The 20212-nt window shown below is 43.2% G+C and overlaps 1 protein-coding gene across 15 annotated transcripts in view; it reads right to left on the minus strand.

Annotated features, from left to right (window-relative positions):
* The window catches only part of szt2 (SZT2 subunit of KICSTOR complex), a 120383-nt gene that overhangs the window by 14085 nt on the left and 86086 nt on the right, over positions 1-20212 (minus strand). For 13 of the 15 annotated variants that reach the window (XM_085383250.1, XM_085383249.1, XM_085383246.1 and 10 more), the window contains 7 exons: positions 16543-16798; positions 16390-16469; positions 15348-15473; positions 12673-12875; positions 10864-10960; positions 6847-6927; positions 5500-5574 (listed from right to left, as the gene is read on the minus strand). In XM_085383250.1, coding sequence (XP_085239376.1) covers positions 5500-5574; positions 6847-6927; positions 10864-10960; positions 12673-12875; positions 15348-15473; positions 16390-16469; positions 16543-16798 — 918 coding nt within the window. The remainder of the gene's footprint in view (positions 1-5499; positions 5575-6846; positions 6928-10863; positions 10961-12672; positions 12876-15347; positions 15474-16389; positions 16470-16542; positions 16799-20212) is intronic. The other 2 variants (XM_085383258.1, XM_085383259.1) reach the window with 1 other exon arrangement.

A 20212-nucleotide genomic window follows, 5' to 3' on the forward strand; every position in this document is an offset into this window, starting at 1 on the left:
TGAATCTTCAAGGTCGGAAATTCTTCAAAAATCCATAAACAGAAGTGAAAAAGCACCTCTGCTCATGCACAGAACAAACAATCGCAGCTTTGTGCACAAGGGAACACCATGAAGTTGTACTTTGGTACTTCCTGTGAGCCATCCTAAAGTAGAAATGGCATTTATACAAGATAGAGGACATTTCATTTAACAAGTCCATATAAACAAAGTTTAGCAGAACTAATGATTAGCTTATGTTGTCTTTTTTTTATTGAATATTGCTGCGTCTAACTTGGCTTTAAAATTCATGCCTAAGCTACAAGGCAGATTAATGCAGGTCTCATTATTTCCCTTCATGTTTACATGTCCTGTTACTCGATATAAAAACTGATGGTTTGATTCATGACTCCACCCAGAAGTATTCTTGTAGGATTTTCATTTATTTATTTTTTTATCTCTGGTTGCCGCTGCACACCATGCCAGGCACCACCCCAGTGTGCGGTTTAAGCTGCAGCTGCTCTAAAACAGCAGTATTGCTCATTAAAATCCTTTTTGACATATTTCTGTAATGGTTAGTCCACCACTATGTGCAAGTTCTTTCATCTAAATGATCATTTTTCACCAAAAAACAGAAAAAAATAGTGAAGTATATTATGATCTTTATAAGACGCCAAATTACAGATAAATACTTGATTAAATAACCATAAAGAAGTCCAGTGTGCCAGTTGTTATCTGCCTTAAAAAATAACATAATTGTTTGGTTTTAAACTTTGATAAATTTCTAAAATATTTGCATTTTTTGATTTTATCACAGTGTTTGTTATTATGTAATAAATGCATTCGTATGCAGCTAACAGCTCTTTGAAAATCCATTTTTGGAACAAACCCCACATGTTGCACAGATTCAGCTGCAGTAATAGCTGTACAAGTGTAAGGCAAGTTTATTTACAGCAAGGTGATTCAAAGCGCTTTACAGAGACATTAAAAAACAAAAACAAATAAAAAGCATGAAAAAAATGTAAGTTTTGAAATTTAAGCTTAAAGTGTGGATTTGGTGCTTTATTCAAATGCAGCTGAGAACAGGTGAGTCTTCAACCTGGATTTAAATAAACTGAGTGTTTCAGCTGATCTGAGGCTTTCTGGGAGTTTGTTCCAGATATAAGGAGCATAAAAGCTGAATGCAGCTTCTCCGTGTCTGGTTCTGACTCTGGGAACTGATAAAAGACCGGATCCAGATGACCTGAGGGATCTGGAAGGTTCATACTGGGTCAGGAGGTCACTGATGTATTTTGGTCCTAAACCATTCAGAGCTTTATAGACCAGCATCAGAACTTTAAAGTCTATCCTCTGACGGACAGGCAGCCAGTGTAAGGACCTCAGAGCTGGACTGATGTGGTCCACTGTTTTGGTCTTAGTGAGGACTCGAGCAGCAGAGTTCTGAATGAGCTGTAGTTGTCTGACTGATTTTTTAGGTAGACCTGTAAAGATGCTGTTACAGTAATCAAGCCTACTAAAGATGAATGCATGGACTAGTTTTTCCAGGTCCTGTTGAGACATCAGATCTTTTATCCTTGATATATTCTTGAGGTGATAGTAAGCTGACTTTGTTATTGTCTTAATGTGTTTTTCTAAGTTTAGGTCTGCATCCATCACTACACCCAAACTTCTCGCCTGGTTTGTGGTTTTTAGATGTATAGATTGAAGTTCTCTGGTGACCTGTAATCGTTTTTCTTTGGCGCCAAAGACTATTACCTCAGTTTTGTTTTTGTTTAGCTGGAGAAAATTGTGGCACAACCAGTCATTGATTTCCTCAATGCATTTACCAAGAGCCTGTACAGGGCCTCGGTCTCCTGGTGACATTGTGATATATATTTGTGTGTCATCTGCACAGCTGTTTATGTGATATGTCAAACAAACAACGCTGATTCATCCTTTGAGTTTAGTAACTTTTGTATGTTTGAATGATTTATAGTGAAGCTGCCAAAAACTAAAAGGATGCTCCTCTGACGCTGGACCAGTACAACAACTAATGATGAGAGGATCAAAAGGCTGTTTGATCATCCTTTTGTTCCTAAAACTTGGAAAAGGTTCGACCTGAATTATTTCCAAAGTACTTTTGTTGTTACTTTGACTCTGGTTTCTTCAGGCTGTGTTGTAAGCATATTATTTTATGCATCAGACAATAATACATTTGATAAATAATGCATCTTTAGATTAAACCACGTGGAGTATGCTCTAACAGACGAGGTGAAATGAGATGGGAAGTGCAACATGGCTGATAGTAAAATACTGTCAGGGGGCCGAGCTGCAGGCTAAAGCCACACATTGTCAGAAACAGTCCACCAATGTTGAATTTGCTTTAACATATTTGGCGTCCAGATTGATGGCAGCAACTGTCACTCGTGCATGATCGGAGGAGACCTCACAGAGAGGAGAACTTGGACTTATTTCTCCCTTCAGCTAAACATCAGCAACTGTTAGAAACAGCGGGTCTGAAACTGGAGGCAAATTTAAATAAAAATAGAAATAAATAAAAACCAGCTGACTGTTTGCAGAACTAAACAGCTCTGCAAACAGTTGAATTAACGCCCACTTAGATTGAAATGGGCTTTTAAAAAGTTCCACTTTGTCGCTAAAAGCAGGCAGGCCATGTGTGCCTGTTCTAAAATACTTTTCCTCCTTGCAGTAATACATGTTCGGGATGCACAGCATGAAACAGCACGGAGCGGCAGACCCAATGAAATCTGAAAAGTGACAGTGTGAAAAACACCCTGGATGGTGAAAGTACTGGAGCAAAGTGATTTTCTTTCCAGATGAACAGTCGCTGCTGGACAGCGTCAGGATTTCATCTTCACAGGCAGTTACTCAAAACATGTGAACTCAAAACAGAAAATATACACACCTATGGATGGAAACAACAAACAGCTGTTAGCTTTTATGTGCAGATCAAGAAAATGCGGATATATTTTTAAAAATCATTTGTGATTGAATCCTGTTTCAGAATTTTACAGCCGCTCTGTCTGTTCATAAATAAAACACATTTAAAACGAAGACAAGACTAAAGCTCGGGACTTGTAAGACACGAATGCTGTTATTAGGTCCGATTCTTTATCGATCGCCTCAATATTTCCAGATTCATGTTTCATTATCTGAGTCTCAACAGAAAGAAAAAAAGCTTCATTGTTGCTGCTTCTCCGACACCAGCTTGATGCCATTTTTATGCAAATATCAGAACATAACATGCCAGCACTGATAAAAGGAGTCGATAAGCTTGGAGGTGCACGAGTCTGCAGAACTGGAACATTTGGAGCAGTTTCTTGTTTCCTCCCTCTGTGGCTGAGAAGTTTAGTTTAGTTTCACGAGCCTAAAGGTGGGTTAGGCGAGTCCAGGAACATGTTTCTCATTTCACTGTGCTCCATGATGCTGTCCCTGCAGCTGAGACTGCCTGTGGTTGTCCTGTGACAGCACAGACAGCAGGATAAACGCAGGACAGCGGCACCATTTTTACTTAACACTACAACACAAATTTGTCCACTCAACTCAATTTAAAGTTGAGAGACTGCTGCTTACACAGGAAATAGTGGGACTTCCACAGAGAGTCTAAAACAACCAGACTGATTGGTCAGAAGTGCTCGACAGGATCACTTCCTGAACTGGCTGATGTCCTTGCTACTGTACTGTGTTTTGAATAAATGCCACTTTCACTGACCTGTTGCTCTTTTTGCTGACATTCTACTTTGGTTCTTGTGTCCACACATCCTCTGGAGGAAGCTTGTGTCGTGCTTTTTCGCAGACTCACATTATTTTGCTCGTGGCCGTAGGCAAAGGTGTGATGCTGACTGCCATACAAATCTACAGTTCTGCCTTCATACTCTGTCTTTACCACAGGGTACGGTTCTACTCTACTCTACTATGTGAAGGCCTTGAAATACTACATCTCCTTCACAGGTGCAGCAACCTTCTGAGTGGGCTCTACCTGCTTCCAGCTGATGGCTGAATGATGCAGCGGTCCTCCACCCAGCCTGCAGACAGACATTATTGCCTACATGCTGTAGTTGTTTACTGTCACCAAGAGAAACGTGCCCCCTGCAGTCTCCCGTGTGAGCTTCTCCTGCTGTAGGTTTTTTAAATCTTAGGTGTTTTTGTTGTACTGCTGCACTGACACTCATTTTTTGTTCCAGCACATTTCCCATGAAACCAGCATTGAATCTACACACGTCATCATCCACATCAGGCTACATACTGTTGGGTCATTGGAAGCCAGCATGCCTGCATTTGTTACTTACCGCCATGATTAAGCTCTGCATACACAGATACCTACTACTGCCACAAATCCTGTACCATAAAAGGGATTGGAAATTTAGCACTTTCAAGTCTGAGGCCTCAGACTTGAAAGTGCTAAATTTCCAATCCTAGGATCCTCCCACTTAGAGGTCAATGAAACCAAGATAAGCAGGTCATCTGCTAAAAGCTAGCATAGATAGATGCTCTTCAACCTGCAGCTTCTGTCCATGAAAGCTATGAAGAGAAGTGATGTCAGAGAGCAGCTTTGGCTCCAACAACGAGTGTTTGAATAGCTGTAGCCTGTTTGGTCACTGCAGTGTAGTTTCTCATAGATGGTTACGGCCGACACTTTTAAGTTGCGCCACCTTATGATGACAAATTTACCCTAGTTGGACCTGACATGACTAGTAGATGTGAATTAACAGTGGAGGTTATTCTGTCTCAGCCAGAGGATTATTTTCAAATCTGTATCTGCTTCTTATTTATTAATAAGTATGTTTCTGCTCACGGTGGATAAACAGACAAAGGGTGGAAATTACATTGGACGAGAAGTAAAGAAAAGGGCGAACACGCTGTAAACCAGACTGAACAGCTGCTGTTGACCACGTGGCTCTTAAACTGCATCAGAGCAATAATAATATTCAACTGCAGCACGAACAGAAGAGGCAAAATAACACTAAACTACAGTAAAGCTAGCATAAAAGCTACGTGTGGTTCACCTCTTCCCATCATGCTGTCAGGAACTGGCTGCTTCAAATGATTATTTTATCTTATTTTTTATTTTGCTTTACTGCTAACAGCTGGGAAAATGTAGTCAGAGTGATAAAGTCTACATGTCGACTCACGTGAGGCACTAATGGTGTGAAGGGCTTCAAAAAATGTGGTTTTTAAACAACTCAGACTACAAGGAATTTATTCAGCATTTATATTGAAAGAGTTTAGGTGTTTTAAAAACGGCTTTAATTTCAAGTATATCAGTTCCTACAAAAACTGATTTAAACAAAGATTTAAGGATTTAAATTTGACTGAGCCCATGATCATAAAGAGCCCAGCAGCCCAACACCAGTCAGAACCCCAAACCTACATGATGCACACAGATCGGCACTCCTGCCCTCCCACTGTGATCATTTGTGTTCTGGTTTGTGTTTCCTTTTCGCTCTTTTATGTTCTTGTTGAGGACACGGAGCTCAGTGTTGTGTGTCCACACAGCAGTGCAGATCAGTGTCAAGCATTTACCTGCGAGTTGACGGTCTGGCCCATGGGAATACGGGAACACTCCAGTGCATACTGCTTCACACAAAAGTAACAGCCCTGGTGGAGTGACACAAAGACCACAAGGTTACTCAACACCAGAGTAAAATAATCCGTAAGACTGCACACAGGGAGTCAATGTGCTGTTTTTCAGGAGAGCTGAAGGCTTGTATGTGGAAAAAATCTATCCTCACCATCACAACAAACAATATGTCGAAAGGTCAAAACGTTTCACGTGTAGCTAAGGATGAGCAAACGGCAAAAACAAACACATAGTGCCAGGATATCAGACCACACACACAGCACGGGGCCAAACGCACAGCGCTGCGACGACAACATCACAGCAGTGATTACCCACTCCTCCCACTCTCAGTAATAGGTTTTGGCAAACACTGTGGCTTATTTCACTCGTCTCACACCAGTTGTGTTATGTCTCGTTGTACGTTAAGTGTGGGACACAGTAAACAAAAAGGTTGCCATAACAACCTGGGAGGAAGACCTTAGCTGAACACGACTGAAGGCCTAACGAAAGATGCTAGTGTGGGAAACACCAGTTACTCAGTGGGACCCACGATGCAGGCTGATACTGATTCACTCTGAGTGTTTGCAGTGGCAGCGCTGCTGACACTGAGACACTGACCACAGGTACAAATGCTTTACTGGGGATGCTCGAGAGCACTCTGGCAGCACAGCGTTTCACTGTCTGACACACTCCTATGATACAGAAGTACCTGACACCAACTGCCTGCTGTAGACGCACTGCAAACAAAAAGTTCCTCCAAGCATTATTTCCCTTTCACTACTGTAAGAGTTTGGGGCTTTAAGCAGGTCATTACTGTTGAGTGCTACCAGTAGGATGTGGCTGTTGGTCAGTGTGTCGCGCTCTCCTTCCCAGGAATTTGACAGCAAGGTGAAAAGTGACACCAAGCTCAGCGTTTTTATCTGAAGTTGAACACTTTTCGACTTGCTCAGCACCTCTTCTCTTCTCACTGCTGCCTTTTTTAGCATCTTTCAACACTGCAGCAGAACCAACACGACCAGAAACAAAGTGTTAGAAATGCTGGCGTTCAGACCGGATCTCTCCAGGATGAACAGAATAACTGTGAACTTTGGAAACGATCCCCATCAGCGTCACATGGACCTCGTCTGAACAGCCAGTTGGCCGCTGATCGCTGTGACCCATCATCCCTTTAACTATTTAACATTTAACCATCACATTAGATTTTTAATCATTATCTAAACTAAACTGTTCGCCTGTCTCAAAGAACTGAAAGAATCATACCACTGTGATTTTAGCACATACAGTGTATTAGTGAGGACAGCGCTTCTCACCTGAAAAGCCAGTTCCATCAACACGATTCCTCCTGGCAGCGCCCTCTGCAGGTGATATGCGGTGGTCCCAGACGCCGCAGTCTGAAGGTCACAACAGTCACAGTTTGTAACTGTAACATTTTAAATGCGCACCACCTTTATGTGTAGCATAGTACTACTCCAGCACCCTCATCAACACTAATGTTATAATGGTAGATATTCTTTATTGTAACACAATATTGTTTCTAAAGCAACAAACTGTTCCCGCTGTGTGGACTGACTGCTGTGCAGGTTTGGAAAGCAAAGGGAAGGACTGATATCAAAGCGAGGGCTGTCATCTCAGCCTAATGGGATTTAGGTCTTATTTATGCACGTTTGAGAACAACACAAACCCAAGGCAGGTCTGGGAGGGCATCAGGGCTATCAAGGACTACAAAAGAAGAACACCATCACCCTCAGCCGACAGTTCTACTCTGGCTGAGGATCTAAATCTCTTTTATGCCCGTTTTGATAGGGAGAACACCGACCCTGTCCTGTCCCCTCTCCCCTCAACCGACCCTGCTCCGGTCCTGAGCACTCATGAGCTGAGGCGTGTGTTCCGGAGCATTAACACCAGGAAGGCGGCCGGGCCAGATGGAGTGCTGGGCCGGGTGCTAAAAGACTGTGCTGCGGACCTGGCGGACGTCTTCACCTCTATATATAACACCTCGTTGTCCTGTTCACTGGTACCATCCTGTTTCAAAGCAGCAACCATCGTTCCCATCCCAAAACAGTCAAATGTCACATGTCTGAACGATTTCAGACCTGTGGCACTCACCCCCATTCCCGCCAAATGCCTGGAGAGACTGGTCATTAAACACATCAGAGCTGCTTTTCCACCATCCCTGGACTCGCACCAGTTTGCATACAGGGAGAACCGGTCAACCGAGGATGCGATCGCCACAGTGCTGCACACATTACTGAAGCACTTGGAACACAGGAACACCTATGCACGGCTCCTCTTTGTAGACTACAGCTCGGCTTTTAATACCATCCGGCCATACAAACTCCGTCCCAAACTCCACCAACTGGGACTTAACTCCTCTCTGTGCAACTGGATTGTGGACTTCCTCACTAACCGTAGACAGAGTGTCAGAGTGGGTAAGAACACCTCTTCCACCCTTGTGGTCAACACCGGTGCCCCTCAGGGGTGTGTTCTGAGCCCTCTGCTATACACTCTCTTCACCCATGACTGTATTTCCTCCTGCGCGTCCAATCTCATTGTTAAGTTTGCAGATGACACTACAGTGCTCGGACTTATATCCAACAATGATGAGACAAACTATAGGACAGAGGTGCAACAACTAGAGTCATGGTGCCACGACAATAACTTGGTCTTAAACACCAAAAAGACCAAGGAGATCATTGTAGATTTCCGGAAGAGGGGCCATAACAACCATCTGCCTCTCTTCATTGGCAGTGAGGCGGTGGAGAGGGTGAGCAGTTTTAAATTCTTGGGGGTAACTGTGACCGAGGACCTGTCCTGGGGCAACCATATCACCTCAGTTGCACGGAAGGCCCAACAGCGCCTCTACTACCTGAGGAGACTGCGGAGCGCACACATTCCCAGATCTCTGATGTTGAACTTCTACAACTGTGCCATCAGCAGCGTTCTGACGTATGGATTTCTAGTGTGGTTCCCCAGCTGCACCAAGGCCGATCAGCAAGCACTCCAGCGGGTGGTGAAAGAAGCTGGCAGAATTATTGGAACAAGTCTGCCAGAGATCAGTAATATCTTCCCCACTCGCTGTCTGAGGAGGGTGCACAGTATCCTGTGGGACCAACATCACCCTGCGCGCCACCTTTTCCATCTGCTGCCCTCAGGGAGAAGGTACAGGTCTATACAGGCCAGAACATCCAGACTGGCCAACAGCCTGTATCCACAGGCTGTGAGGCTCCTGAACTCTCTGCCCCCCTCTCACGGACAATAACCATATCCAACTTCTTAATAGCAATGAACTGGTCTGCATTGGTGCATCATATCTTTATTCTCTTCCCCCTCCTGCCCCCCCCCCCCTCTTTCTTAAATAGATAACTATCATATCTGATATCATATCTCACAGTACAATAATATTGAATGGGTTGCATTGTTGTATTTTGTCATGTTTCTCAGGTCTTTGTCTGAATTTCTACGAACATTATTGCTAAGGATTGTCTTATTGCATTGGAGTCACACTGGGTTAAATATGTACACTTGGGTTTTAAGGGGTATTTATTATTTTCTTCTTTTTTTTGGGTTGTATGGAAGCCCCAAACGCAATTTCATTGTTCTTGACAGTGACAATAAATAAATAAATACTAAATACTAAATATGTGGTGTGGACCTCCATCTGTGCACAGAGGCTTTCATGGTCTCCGAAACACCAGGGCGCATCCAAACAAAGCATTCAGTGGAGGGGGGGGCAGCACCAAACATAGCTATGCTACCGAGCTCCTCGAAGCTGACGAACATGATTATTGTGCTCTTGCTTCCCACAGGTTTGAAGCCATCTGCCCGTCTCTCCGCTGTTTCACAGAAGGCTCATCTAACCTGTAGAGACGTCCGTCAGGTTCATGCTGCCCCAGTGGAGCCAACGTGCTTGCTGCAAGAAGCATGCGATGTCACAGGAGGCACACCTTCACTCCGCATTATGTTTTTGTTTGACAAAAACCCACCGGTGTTGGATTCGATCATTATCCAGTCAGACGTCCCTGCCGTGGATTAGCTCAGACATAAACAAAGCAAATAAACTTTCATGGCCTGATGTTGTGACATCACTCACAAGGAGACACTTAAAGGTCTTAATTTCTAATCTAAAAGCAAAGTTTTGTTTTAGCATCTCTGTAAATCTGCAGACATGGAGGGGGGCGACGAGTCAATAAATATGCAAACGAGTCCAAAGCTCTGTGTTGGACAGCATCACGGCACAGATTTGAAACTCCTGACTGATGCAGTGAGTGAAGGTCAGGTTGATCTTTGTGTGGCTGCAAAGCCAACAAACCATGCAGGTAACTTTCCAACTGCAGCACGTGAAAGGTCCAGTGCATAAGAGCAATTCAGACCTCAGCTTTGTAAATAAGAGACAGATGATCAGGCCTGTGGCTGATATTGTAAAATCTGCCACTGCGAATCTTTTTCATTTCTCTTTTTACGTAGCTGGCTGTGGTTTTCATGTTCAAATAGCAACGACATAGAAGGTGACGTCATTAAAAGCTGGGACAGAAGGGATCCGGATTTTCCGCCTGCTGTTGCAGGATCACAAGTGATGAAACTGAATTTTGTGATTTCTCACTGTGGCCTGTTTCAGGATGCAGGTGTGCATGTTAGTCTCACCCAGCAGGTAAACAGGTTTATATTTGCCCAATAAGACGTTACTGTGTCTGATTATGTGCAGCTGCTGGTGCCTAAACAGTGTGATTATTTACAATAAATACACACAATGAAAGGACAACATTTAAACCTGCGTCACATTTTGTTTCCTACTTTAAATCAGGCTAATGTTCCGTTAAATCGAGGAGAGCGTCCATATTTGCCAGGTGCTGAAGTTGTGCCACAGAGGAACTTTTTACACGCCATAACTCATTAAAGTTAGCAGCAATGAAAAGGTTACCACTGCCTGAGTACAAACAAAACAGCTTCTTGACCCCCTGAAGCAGCGCTGCAGTCTTTTTCCATTGTTGCATCATTACACACATGTTTACACCGTCTTTGGGAACTCGCATCTGTTTTTTAAAAATACAGAAAGATCTAAAACTGTCAACTTCTCAGCGTGCATGAGTACATGAGTCTTCCTCGAGTTTGCCTCACCACAGCTCAAACCATGGCTGTGGCAGCTCTTCAGTCAAATCTGATAAAAAAAGTTTAAATCAGACGTAGAGGAAATACCCGTCTCTGGAGATGCTGGAGACTTTAGTTTTACTGACACATTAGAAATTCACTGGACCCGTTTTCCCACAGCACAGTCTGACTTTATCCCCAAGTTTTGTGAATAAAAGAGCATTTTCAAGGTGAACACTAACCTTAGGGCTGTCCTCGCTCTTCTGCTTCACATAAGAAAAAGACATCCTGCCTTCTGATGACATAGAGTTCAACATGGCAGCACGAGCGCGGGCGATGCTGCAGGACAGGGGGTGGGGGTGGAGTGGGGGACAGGGGTCAGTAAAGATCTGCTTAAACTATAAAAAACCCAACAAAGGCTCATAGAGAGCCAGCAGCAAATATCCAAGCAGGAAGACAATTCAGTGCGAGTCACACACAGACTGAGAAAGTGACAGCAGGCAGGACGCTCAGGCTTCCTGCCTCAGTGGATGGAGGTCAAAGGTCAGAGGAGAATCAAAACATATGCGATTAGATGACTAATAGACAAGTATGACACACGACAGTGCGAGAGAAGACTGGAGGTTAATGATTCCTGATTGTCTTACATTTTACACACTAAAGGGAGAGAAAAAAAACACCCGTTTACTAATTAAACAGTTTATGAAACTTGTTTATTCTTATCTAATAAACATAAATATGGACTTACACATGAAAGCCTTTATTTTAACTGCTGCCATTAGACATGCCCCAGTTTAGATGCAATCACTCACAAGACACTTAAACATGTGCCCAACCCTGGACATTACATTTCTTTCATTACCATTTAATACTCGTACAGCTGCTTTTGTTCCATATTTCTTCATATTCTCTTATATATTTTCTATATTGTGTATTTTGTTGTACAGTTATTTTATTTTTAACTTTAATTTTTATATTTTACTTTATTCTTTCCTAGTTAAATTTACCCTTTATTTTCATATTTATTTCCTATCCTATTCATAGTCGTTTATTTTAGGTCACGAGCAGTTGTTGTGGGGATTCAGAGATTCTTTTATTGCTACCATGTAATCTGCCTTATGAAGAATGTATTAATAACATGTTTCACAGTATCATTTATCAGTAATATTTCCTGCAGGGTTTATAAAATTGCATTGAATATGTCTGTCATCACATTGACCTTTCTATTTTTACAGGTTGAGTTCATTTTATACACAATGCATGAATGTGCTTGGTTAGAGTTGATGTTCCATTCTAGAAGGTTTTAAGCTTCACTGGTGAGAGTGTCCAGATGATACATGTTGAGAGAAGATGAGAACATAGCAGGTTAATTGCATGCATGCTTACAATACACATATTAATCTAGTAGCAGGTTTGAGTGAAGGCCTAAGCGTCTTCTGCTTCAGTTTGAGACTGGCTGCTAAAGTACTCTACTTAGTGATTAATGACGAGGGTCCATTATTAGCTCTCAGAAATGCTAAGACCTGAAGTTATTACCTTAAAAGGCAAGTAATGTAGAAAGGAGAAGTTATATGTCGGTGTAAGGTTATATGTACGTGATGAACCCTTGTCTGTACGAGTTGAACTTTTGTCCGTCTGTCACCATGTATTTTTGAACTGTATTGACGTAGGTGTGATATTTTGTCCTATAAAACCAGAACCCAGTGTATTCTTGTCAGAGCAAAACAATCCGTATGCTGACGGTTGGTTGTTCTCCTGTGATAATAAAACTCATCGTTTGATTGCACTTTTCCGGAGCCTCCATCGTTTGTTGTCTGGTCTAAAGTTGATCGATCTCGCAACATTGTCTAAGCACTTCACTGTGTATGTGACAAATACAATTTGAATTTAAATGGGGGCATTAAAGAGAAATCTCTGAGAACAAGCAGCCCGGATTCAACGTAAAGTTCTGATTAACACGTCTGAGCTCATGGAGGGGGACGCACAGGTGCTGAAAGGGTTGAGGGTACATTAGAAGGAAGCAACAGCTGAAAAGCACACATCCAACACACCTGCGAGCTGGAGACTGAGGCCGGACCTGCACCAAAATGAAGCCCATGCTCTGCAGGTATTGGACATACTGCTGAAGGAAGGTGCTGGAAATTTCAAGCAGCCAGGACTCTTCCTTCAGTCGGCCGGGCAGCATGTCAGCTGAGTCTGTGCTGTAGCTGCGGTCCCGACCTGATGCCGTGGAATCACTGGAGCGATGCCTTTTCTGACACACACAATTTCAGAAGAATTTATAGTACAGTGCACATGGCCTGAATACATATCAAAGAAATGAACCATGTTTGAATACAAAATTCTAAAAGATGACTGAAAATCACAACTTTCATTTTGAGCCTGATGAAACAAAGAAGCCATACGTCTGAGCCGTGGAAGAAGAATCCAGATCAATGCACCACTAATGGAAAGAGCATTTGAACTTTGATGAAGGCCTGTTTAACTTGAAAAGAGCGACATGTGCAGAGTTAGAGCACACAGGCAGAAAGACAGGGGGCTGCTGTCAGCTCTGACAGGAAGCAGGAGCACCGGGGCTCACATGTGGAAATACACGTCACAAACTGATCCACACCCCAGAATCTGTCTGAAGCCTGTCGACCACAAAGTGCTCCATACATACAACATGTTCCTGTACTGAAAATGACCAAAGTGACTCCGATTGTGAGATTTTTCAGATGAAAGAAGCTGGAATCCTACAAAACTTCCTCCTGAGGTTTGAAAGGAACTTCCAGGGAATAAATTTACAACACTAACATAAAACATGCTGGAGTGCTGTGTAAATCAATACTCCTTTCACAACAGAACACAGAAAACATATCAAATGTTGAGACATTTTACTCTTTCATGAAAAACCATTTCTCGTTTTGCAGCTGAGCTCATGTTGAGGAAGTCGGGTGTCCACAGCCCCCTCCTCATCTGTCAGCATGACAACAACACGAGGCTGGTGGGGTAAACCAGCCGGAGGAGCATTTTGCAGCTAACTGGGTTCCTTTAATACAGGTGAGTAAGATGTAGAGAGGCACAGAAGGTGATCTTCAACTAAGCAAAGCTCATTTAAAATGAACTGAGGCAAAATGGAAAACTGTTTTGTGATCAGATGAAGCAAAATTTGAAATTCTTGTTCCTCTGGACTAACGAGGAGAGGGACCATCTGCTAGTTATCAGTTCAGAAGGTGCTGGAACTGGTGGCTTGCACTTCTGCAAAGGTACCGTCAATGCTGGAAAGCATATGCAGGTTTTAGAGCAACACACGCGCCCAAGCAAACACTTAGTATGCTGAACTGAAGTGTCTGCAGACCTTTCGTCAACTGAACACATTTGGTGGGTAATGAAACAGGATGTACAGCTCAGCAGCCTGAACGCCACATCGAACACTGCACAGATGATACTGTCGTTGTTAAAGACTTAAGCAAATCTAGTCACACACTTTGGGGCCAGACTGAGATACTTTAGGAAACATCAGGCTCTGAAATAAATTCCTCTAAAACCTTCATTGTGTTGTTAAATAACAATAAAAAGGCTTTAAATACTTACTATTAACTAACTTCATCAGTCACTATCTATTCCCTCTTTGACCATAATAGAAAAACTAGTCTTCTGGGAAGGGGTTGATATGTAAACTATATCACTTATTAGCAGACGAGTCCTCTGAGTCTTCTGTAAAAACACTGCAGAGGACTAACACGACGATATTCCCAGGAAGAGTGGAGGAAGGCATCCAAGGCTCATTCAAAAACACATTCAACGCATGTTTTAGGCTACTGCAAAAATAATTGGTTGACATGAAACTACGGAGCACCAGAGCAAAGAATAGCTTCATTTATGCTTTAATGTGGAAATAATTAGCAGTGTGTTCGAATAAATGCATTCTGGGAAGCAGTAAGAGTTTGCATTCAGGATCTCGTCTCAGTGAAAATATCTTCTGGCCCTTAAAGGTTTATATCCAACAAATGACTAACAGGACTAATATGAAAGCATGTTTTCTCCTCAGCTAAAGGGTTACCCGCTCACTCGTTTGGAGTATTTGAGGCCTTTTCATAGAAAGAACAAACTGGATCTCAGTGTTGGAAATACTTGATGATATGAATAGCCTTTTGTGATATGATGCTCTCAGATGTCTTATCTGTGCACAATAAATGGATTAAACGGAGAGTTGCCCATCCTCACTCAGCCCTTTTCTGGTCTTTACAGATGTATAATGCTGTGCGTAGGGAAAGTTAAAAAAAGGGACCAAAATAAACAACAGCATTTGTTTCCAAAAGTCCAGCAACTGGTGTCCTCAGCTCCAAGTCTATTTATGGACTATTGTTAAAAGAAGGGGCGATGCTACACTGTTTACACGTCGCCCTGCTCCAGTTTTTTAAACATTTTTCCTGCCGTTGAATTGAAAATGATTCTTCTGGACCAAAATGATCCATTTTCTCAGTCTAAATATTTGATGTGTTTTCTGTGTCGTCGTTAAAGCAAATCCTTTTGTAAAAGAACATCTCAAATCAAGCATGAATGTAAAACAGAGGATTCCTAACCTGGAGTCACTGCGTTTACCATGAAGTAAGAGAGGAACATTAAACACAGGATCAGAAATTGAAGACTGTATTTATATTCGGTCTTCATATGAATAAAATGTCTAAAGTGAAAAATGAATCTGCCAGTAACTTTGCCTTTAGTTGCATGGAAAACAAACCTTTTCTAGAGGCTGAATAATCTGTTCCTCTTGGATCTGCTTGCGGAAGACGGGGTCAAAGAGCAGAGGGGTGGCACAGTAGTGGACCAGTCGGGACGACTGCTTCAGAGTCTCCAAATCTGTCCCCTGCAGAGACAGCCAAGGTAACTCTTACTGAAATGGTAAAAGTATGAAACTGCAAGTGGGATGACATAAAAGACCACAGCAACATCAAAGATGACACCAGGCTGAACGTTTAGCAGGAGATCAGCATTCAAACTACAGCCAACAGGTAATTTAGCTTGTTTATTGCACTGGACACGGGTCCTGGCCCCGACAGACTCAGCTCAGGCTGCAGACCTCCTGCTGGATGTGCTTCAGTAAGAGCACCATGTGGGCGACTGCTGAAATATCAAATTTGTAAATTTAATGCCACCGTGTAACCTCTCGAGATGTCACGGTGTCAGATAGAAACCTTTTTAATTAGCTCGGATATTCCCCACTTTGAAACAAGGCGATGCAAAATGATTTCCCCGAGGAGTGAGCTGTAACTGAAGCCCCTCAAAGACATGAAGCAGTGAGACGCTGTTCCCCCGGGTTAGTCGAGTGCAATTAGCTCCATCTGAGATTATGCTGCTTGCACAGTGGAAGAATTTACTGGTCAAATACAATTTGCTGTTTATGTTTTAAATATCCATCATCATTATGAACTTAAAGGTGCATTTTGTGATTCCCCTTTATGAACGTTAACTAAAACTATCACCACCAGGGGGCAGGCTTTTCAGAAAGTATAACGACACGTGTGCTGCTTTTCTTTTAACTTTCTTTTGTTTTGCATTCCTCACACTCCACAGGCTCCATTATAAGAACAGCTGTCTTTAAGGCTACATTTACTTACGTTGACCCTGCTGAGCCGCTGCTTTCAGGAAGCGTGGGAATTCTTTCAATTGAGCAACTGGTTCAGGAGTTATGGGAATTACAGATGTTTAATAAAAACATTGCAGGTGCCTGTGTGACCCCAGCGACCGGCTCTAAAGGGTTAAACACTGTTGAAAATACTTACTGAAATGGGCATGTTGGACTGTGCTGACCTCTGCTGCCAGGTCACGAACAGGTTCTCTATCTTCATCTGCTTCTCTAATTCTGTAAGAATAAAAACAAAGCCATTAATTTTTCAAACTGACATCATGTTTAATGTACAGGTCAAACTATTCACCTCTCCGCTCAGCAGCTTTGATCTCCAACAGCTGGCTGCCATGTCGAGCCACCACATCTCCGTCCATCAAAGGCCGAATGGTGCAGACGTCCCTCAGAGCTTCATCAAAGGGAAGCAACTCGGAGGGAAAGTGGAGGGGAGCAAGACTTCGACCAGAGTTTCCCAGTCTGCCCTGCTCTTTACTGGGCAGAGGAGGGACTGCGCTACGCAGCAATGCATCAGGCTCCATGGAGGGACCGAGGAATGGGTTGGGATCCTGATCAAGATAGAGAATAAATCAAATACCTCGACAATTAATGACGCCATCACCTCACTTAGCAGCTAAATACCTCCTGAGTAACCTCAGGAAACCACTCTTATTACATAGTTGTCGAGTGAATCGCAGTTTCCTGTCTGGCCAAGCAGGCTTTCACCGGGCTACTGTTAGCAAATGCTAGCTTATATCTGAGCCAAGCACAGCACAGCAGCTTTTAAAGTCACCACTAAAACACTGTCTGAAGCCACAGGTTGGCGTTTCTGTATGAGAAGCTTGTGTTGGAGGGTTTGATGTTTGTGGTGGTGACTGCTGGGTGTCATCGCTCAGACAGTGCTGCTCACAGCAGAAGAGAAGTCTGGGCCCAAGTCCTTCACAAGAAGTCATTTCACAAGCAGCAAGAGGGAACTCAATAATCTGGAAAGGTCTTGTTTTTGTATGGTCCATTAAAACTCATCTTAAAAGAGTTTAATACGTGAAATCTTAGTCTGTGTTCATCAGGTGATTAATTCTGCCTTAACCTGAGGATGCTCAAGCCTTGGACACCACAGACAGGAAGCACATTTGCATTCTTCTATCACATGACGCAGCGACGTGCTGCAGTCACCGCGCTGCATATTAGTTTTGTCTGTTCTTCTCTTTTTGCTGTTGACAGGAGCTTTTGGGTGAGTTTGCTCAGCGGAGCAGCTCAGGGCCCAGATGCCCCTCGTGTGGCAGTGCTGGCTGCACCATGCCCACAGGCTGGGGGGTCAAACCGTGCACTGGTGCTCCCTCTGCTTCTCATCAGGACCTTGACAGATGAAGTTCTGTTCAGGCAAATTTTCTGCTGCTCTGACTCTGCCTTCTGTCCGCACTCATTAGTAATGCCGTGATGAAGAGCGAGGCCATCGGAGGGAAAGGAAAAGTTTGCTTCTTTCTATTCTTTGCGCTTGTTTTGTTGTTGGCCACAGGGAGAAGACTGAAAGGGCATTTGGTGTCATTCTCGGCTGCAAAACGGGGTCTAATAAGAATCAGAAACTTTATTGTCATTGTCATGAGAACAACGAAATTAAGAATAAGTCCCTTCGTCCGTCTGTTTTGCTCACACTGTGCATGACATTTTGCTGGATTTTACTGAACTTTCATTCAAACTAAAACAGCATTACATGATTTATTTAAACAACACCATGGTCAGCTTGACATGGTGGGGAAGGGTGGCACTCTTTGCTCTCGGTATACTTCTCCATACTGGAAAAGTACTGTATGCTGATTATCCAACCAGTGATCTCCGATCTGAGCCAGAAGAGCCGAACAGTCACCAAAGACCTCGTCCCTTAGTGTGTTCTACAGACGCATCTACTCCAGGAGTTTTCCTCCAATCGAACGATCCCAAAATACTCGCTCCCCACTGTAGCTGGGCCTTTGGCTAGTCTGCGTGGACAGCGCTTTGGCTCAGATTAGGACTCTTCCTCACATCTACCACCACCAGCAGGGGGCCTGTTCACAGAGGTTTTTGTTTTACAGTTTACAGATGTCCCCTAAACGAAACAATTCAAAAGTTCTTGTTCTGAAAAGAAGACATGAAAAACATGGCTGTGCAACATGAGGTGGCAGCTTTTTAAATAATCACTCCTTCAATAATATGAGAGGGTTTCTGAATCCATTCGTCACAAGGTTAGACCAGCGGTCCCCAACCCCCGGGCCGTGGACCGGCACTGGTCGTTTGGTACCGGGCCGCGAGAGTTGAGGCTCGGGTTTTATTTTATGTTGCTGTATTTATCCGCCACACCTTAAAGGCCGGTCTGTGAAAATACCGTCTGACATTAAACCGGTTGGGGACCGCCGGATTAGACCATATTTAAATAAAAGTTTTTGACTGTGCCTCGTTTTTCATGTCTCTTCAAATCCTTTTTCATGTTTATACAGTAGTCTTGCACATCTGTGAGGTTCACATCTGTAAACAAACTAAACTTGATAAACTGCAGTGTCCTCACATCACTGTTTTCTCACTCACTATGTGTTAACAGACCTCTCTGCATTGAATCATATCTGTTATTAACCTCTGTCTCTCTTCCACAGCATGTCTTTATCCTGTCTTCCTTCTCTCACCCCAACCAATCACAGCAGATGGCCCCGCCCCTCCCTGAGCCTGGTTCTGCCGGAGGGTTCTTCCTGTTAAAAGGGAGTTTTTCCTTCCCACTGTCACCAAAGTGCTGCTCATAGGGGGTCATATGATTGTTGGGTTTTTCTCTCTGTATCTATGAAGCGCCTTGAGGCGACTTATGTTGTGATTTGGCGCTATATAAATAAAATGAATTGAATTGAATTGAATCACAGGTTACAAATCAATGTTCCATCTACGCCAATGCTGCACGATGCAAGCTAGTTTTAATCGATTTTTGAAAAGCTCTGTGGCTTGATGGCTTTGCATGATGTCTCTTGTATTTTAGCAGCAGTCGCTGATGCCGTCACTCTGCTTTCTCTGCCTACATTTTTCCAGATGTTCCAACACAGAAGCCTTTTTAGTCGCCCAATTCTCAAGCCATCTGTAGTACACTATCACGTATGACACCCCCTTCATCTCACCAGGAAAAACGATTGTAAAATCAATCAGTAGCTGTAGAAGTGGAGCCTTCTTGCACTGCTGTCCTCAGAGCAGCGAAGCTGATGTGACAGCTGATGTGTGAGAGTGGGAGGGAAGATGGGATGTAAAAGATGTTTTGCAAACAGTTATTAAACAGGCGGCACAGCAGACTACAGAAACCTACAACCCAAAGCCCTCTGTGTGAGAGAGGATCATAAATAATCGAGGAGGATGAATGGAAACTGACAGAGGCTAAATTGCACTGAGGTGGTTAAGTCCTCCATTTTGGAAAACAAGGCCGCTGATGTGACAGGGTTATATATCCAGGATATGATCCGGACAACATAAGAAGACAGCAGATAGAGAAGGGTAATAATCAAGGAGAATAAAAATGCTTAGTCGTGTGGCTGAAAAATCTTGTTTTGGTTTCTGCTGCCAACACCATCAACTGCATATTGATCCAAAACTCCATATTTAATAAAGGGTGTCCAGCAGTTTTTGCTGAGGCACGCAAAACAGAAAACAAAGCTGAATCGAGCCACAGCGAGCTTTGATGAAGCTGCAAGTGGCATAAATATGGAAGAGGCTTCAGTGACAGTCTTTGCCTGCCAATATTTACACAGGATGTCAATCGACTGAACTGAAAACTGCACACTGCAGCATCTCCCAAATATTGAATATTTTACACGAGATAAGTGTAGTAGGGGCGACTAGTAGCAGACCAAAGTTAAAAAACACCTCTTGTATCTAAAAAGCCAAACTTTACAGTGATCGTACAGAAAATGCTGCAGGAGGACAAACGGAGCAAAGCAGAAATGGTTCTGATGCAAAAGCAAGAAATGCTCATTTAAAAA

This window comes from Rhamphochromis longiceps, linkage group LG15, assembly GCF_057381845.1.
Source record: "Rhamphochromis longiceps isolate RC_006_pf linkage group LG15, R_longiceps_female_GT1.1, whole genome shotgun sequence".
NCBI classification, from domain to species: domain Eukaryota; kingdom Metazoa; phylum Chordata; class Actinopteri; order Cichliformes; family Cichlidae; genus Rhamphochromis; species Rhamphochromis longiceps.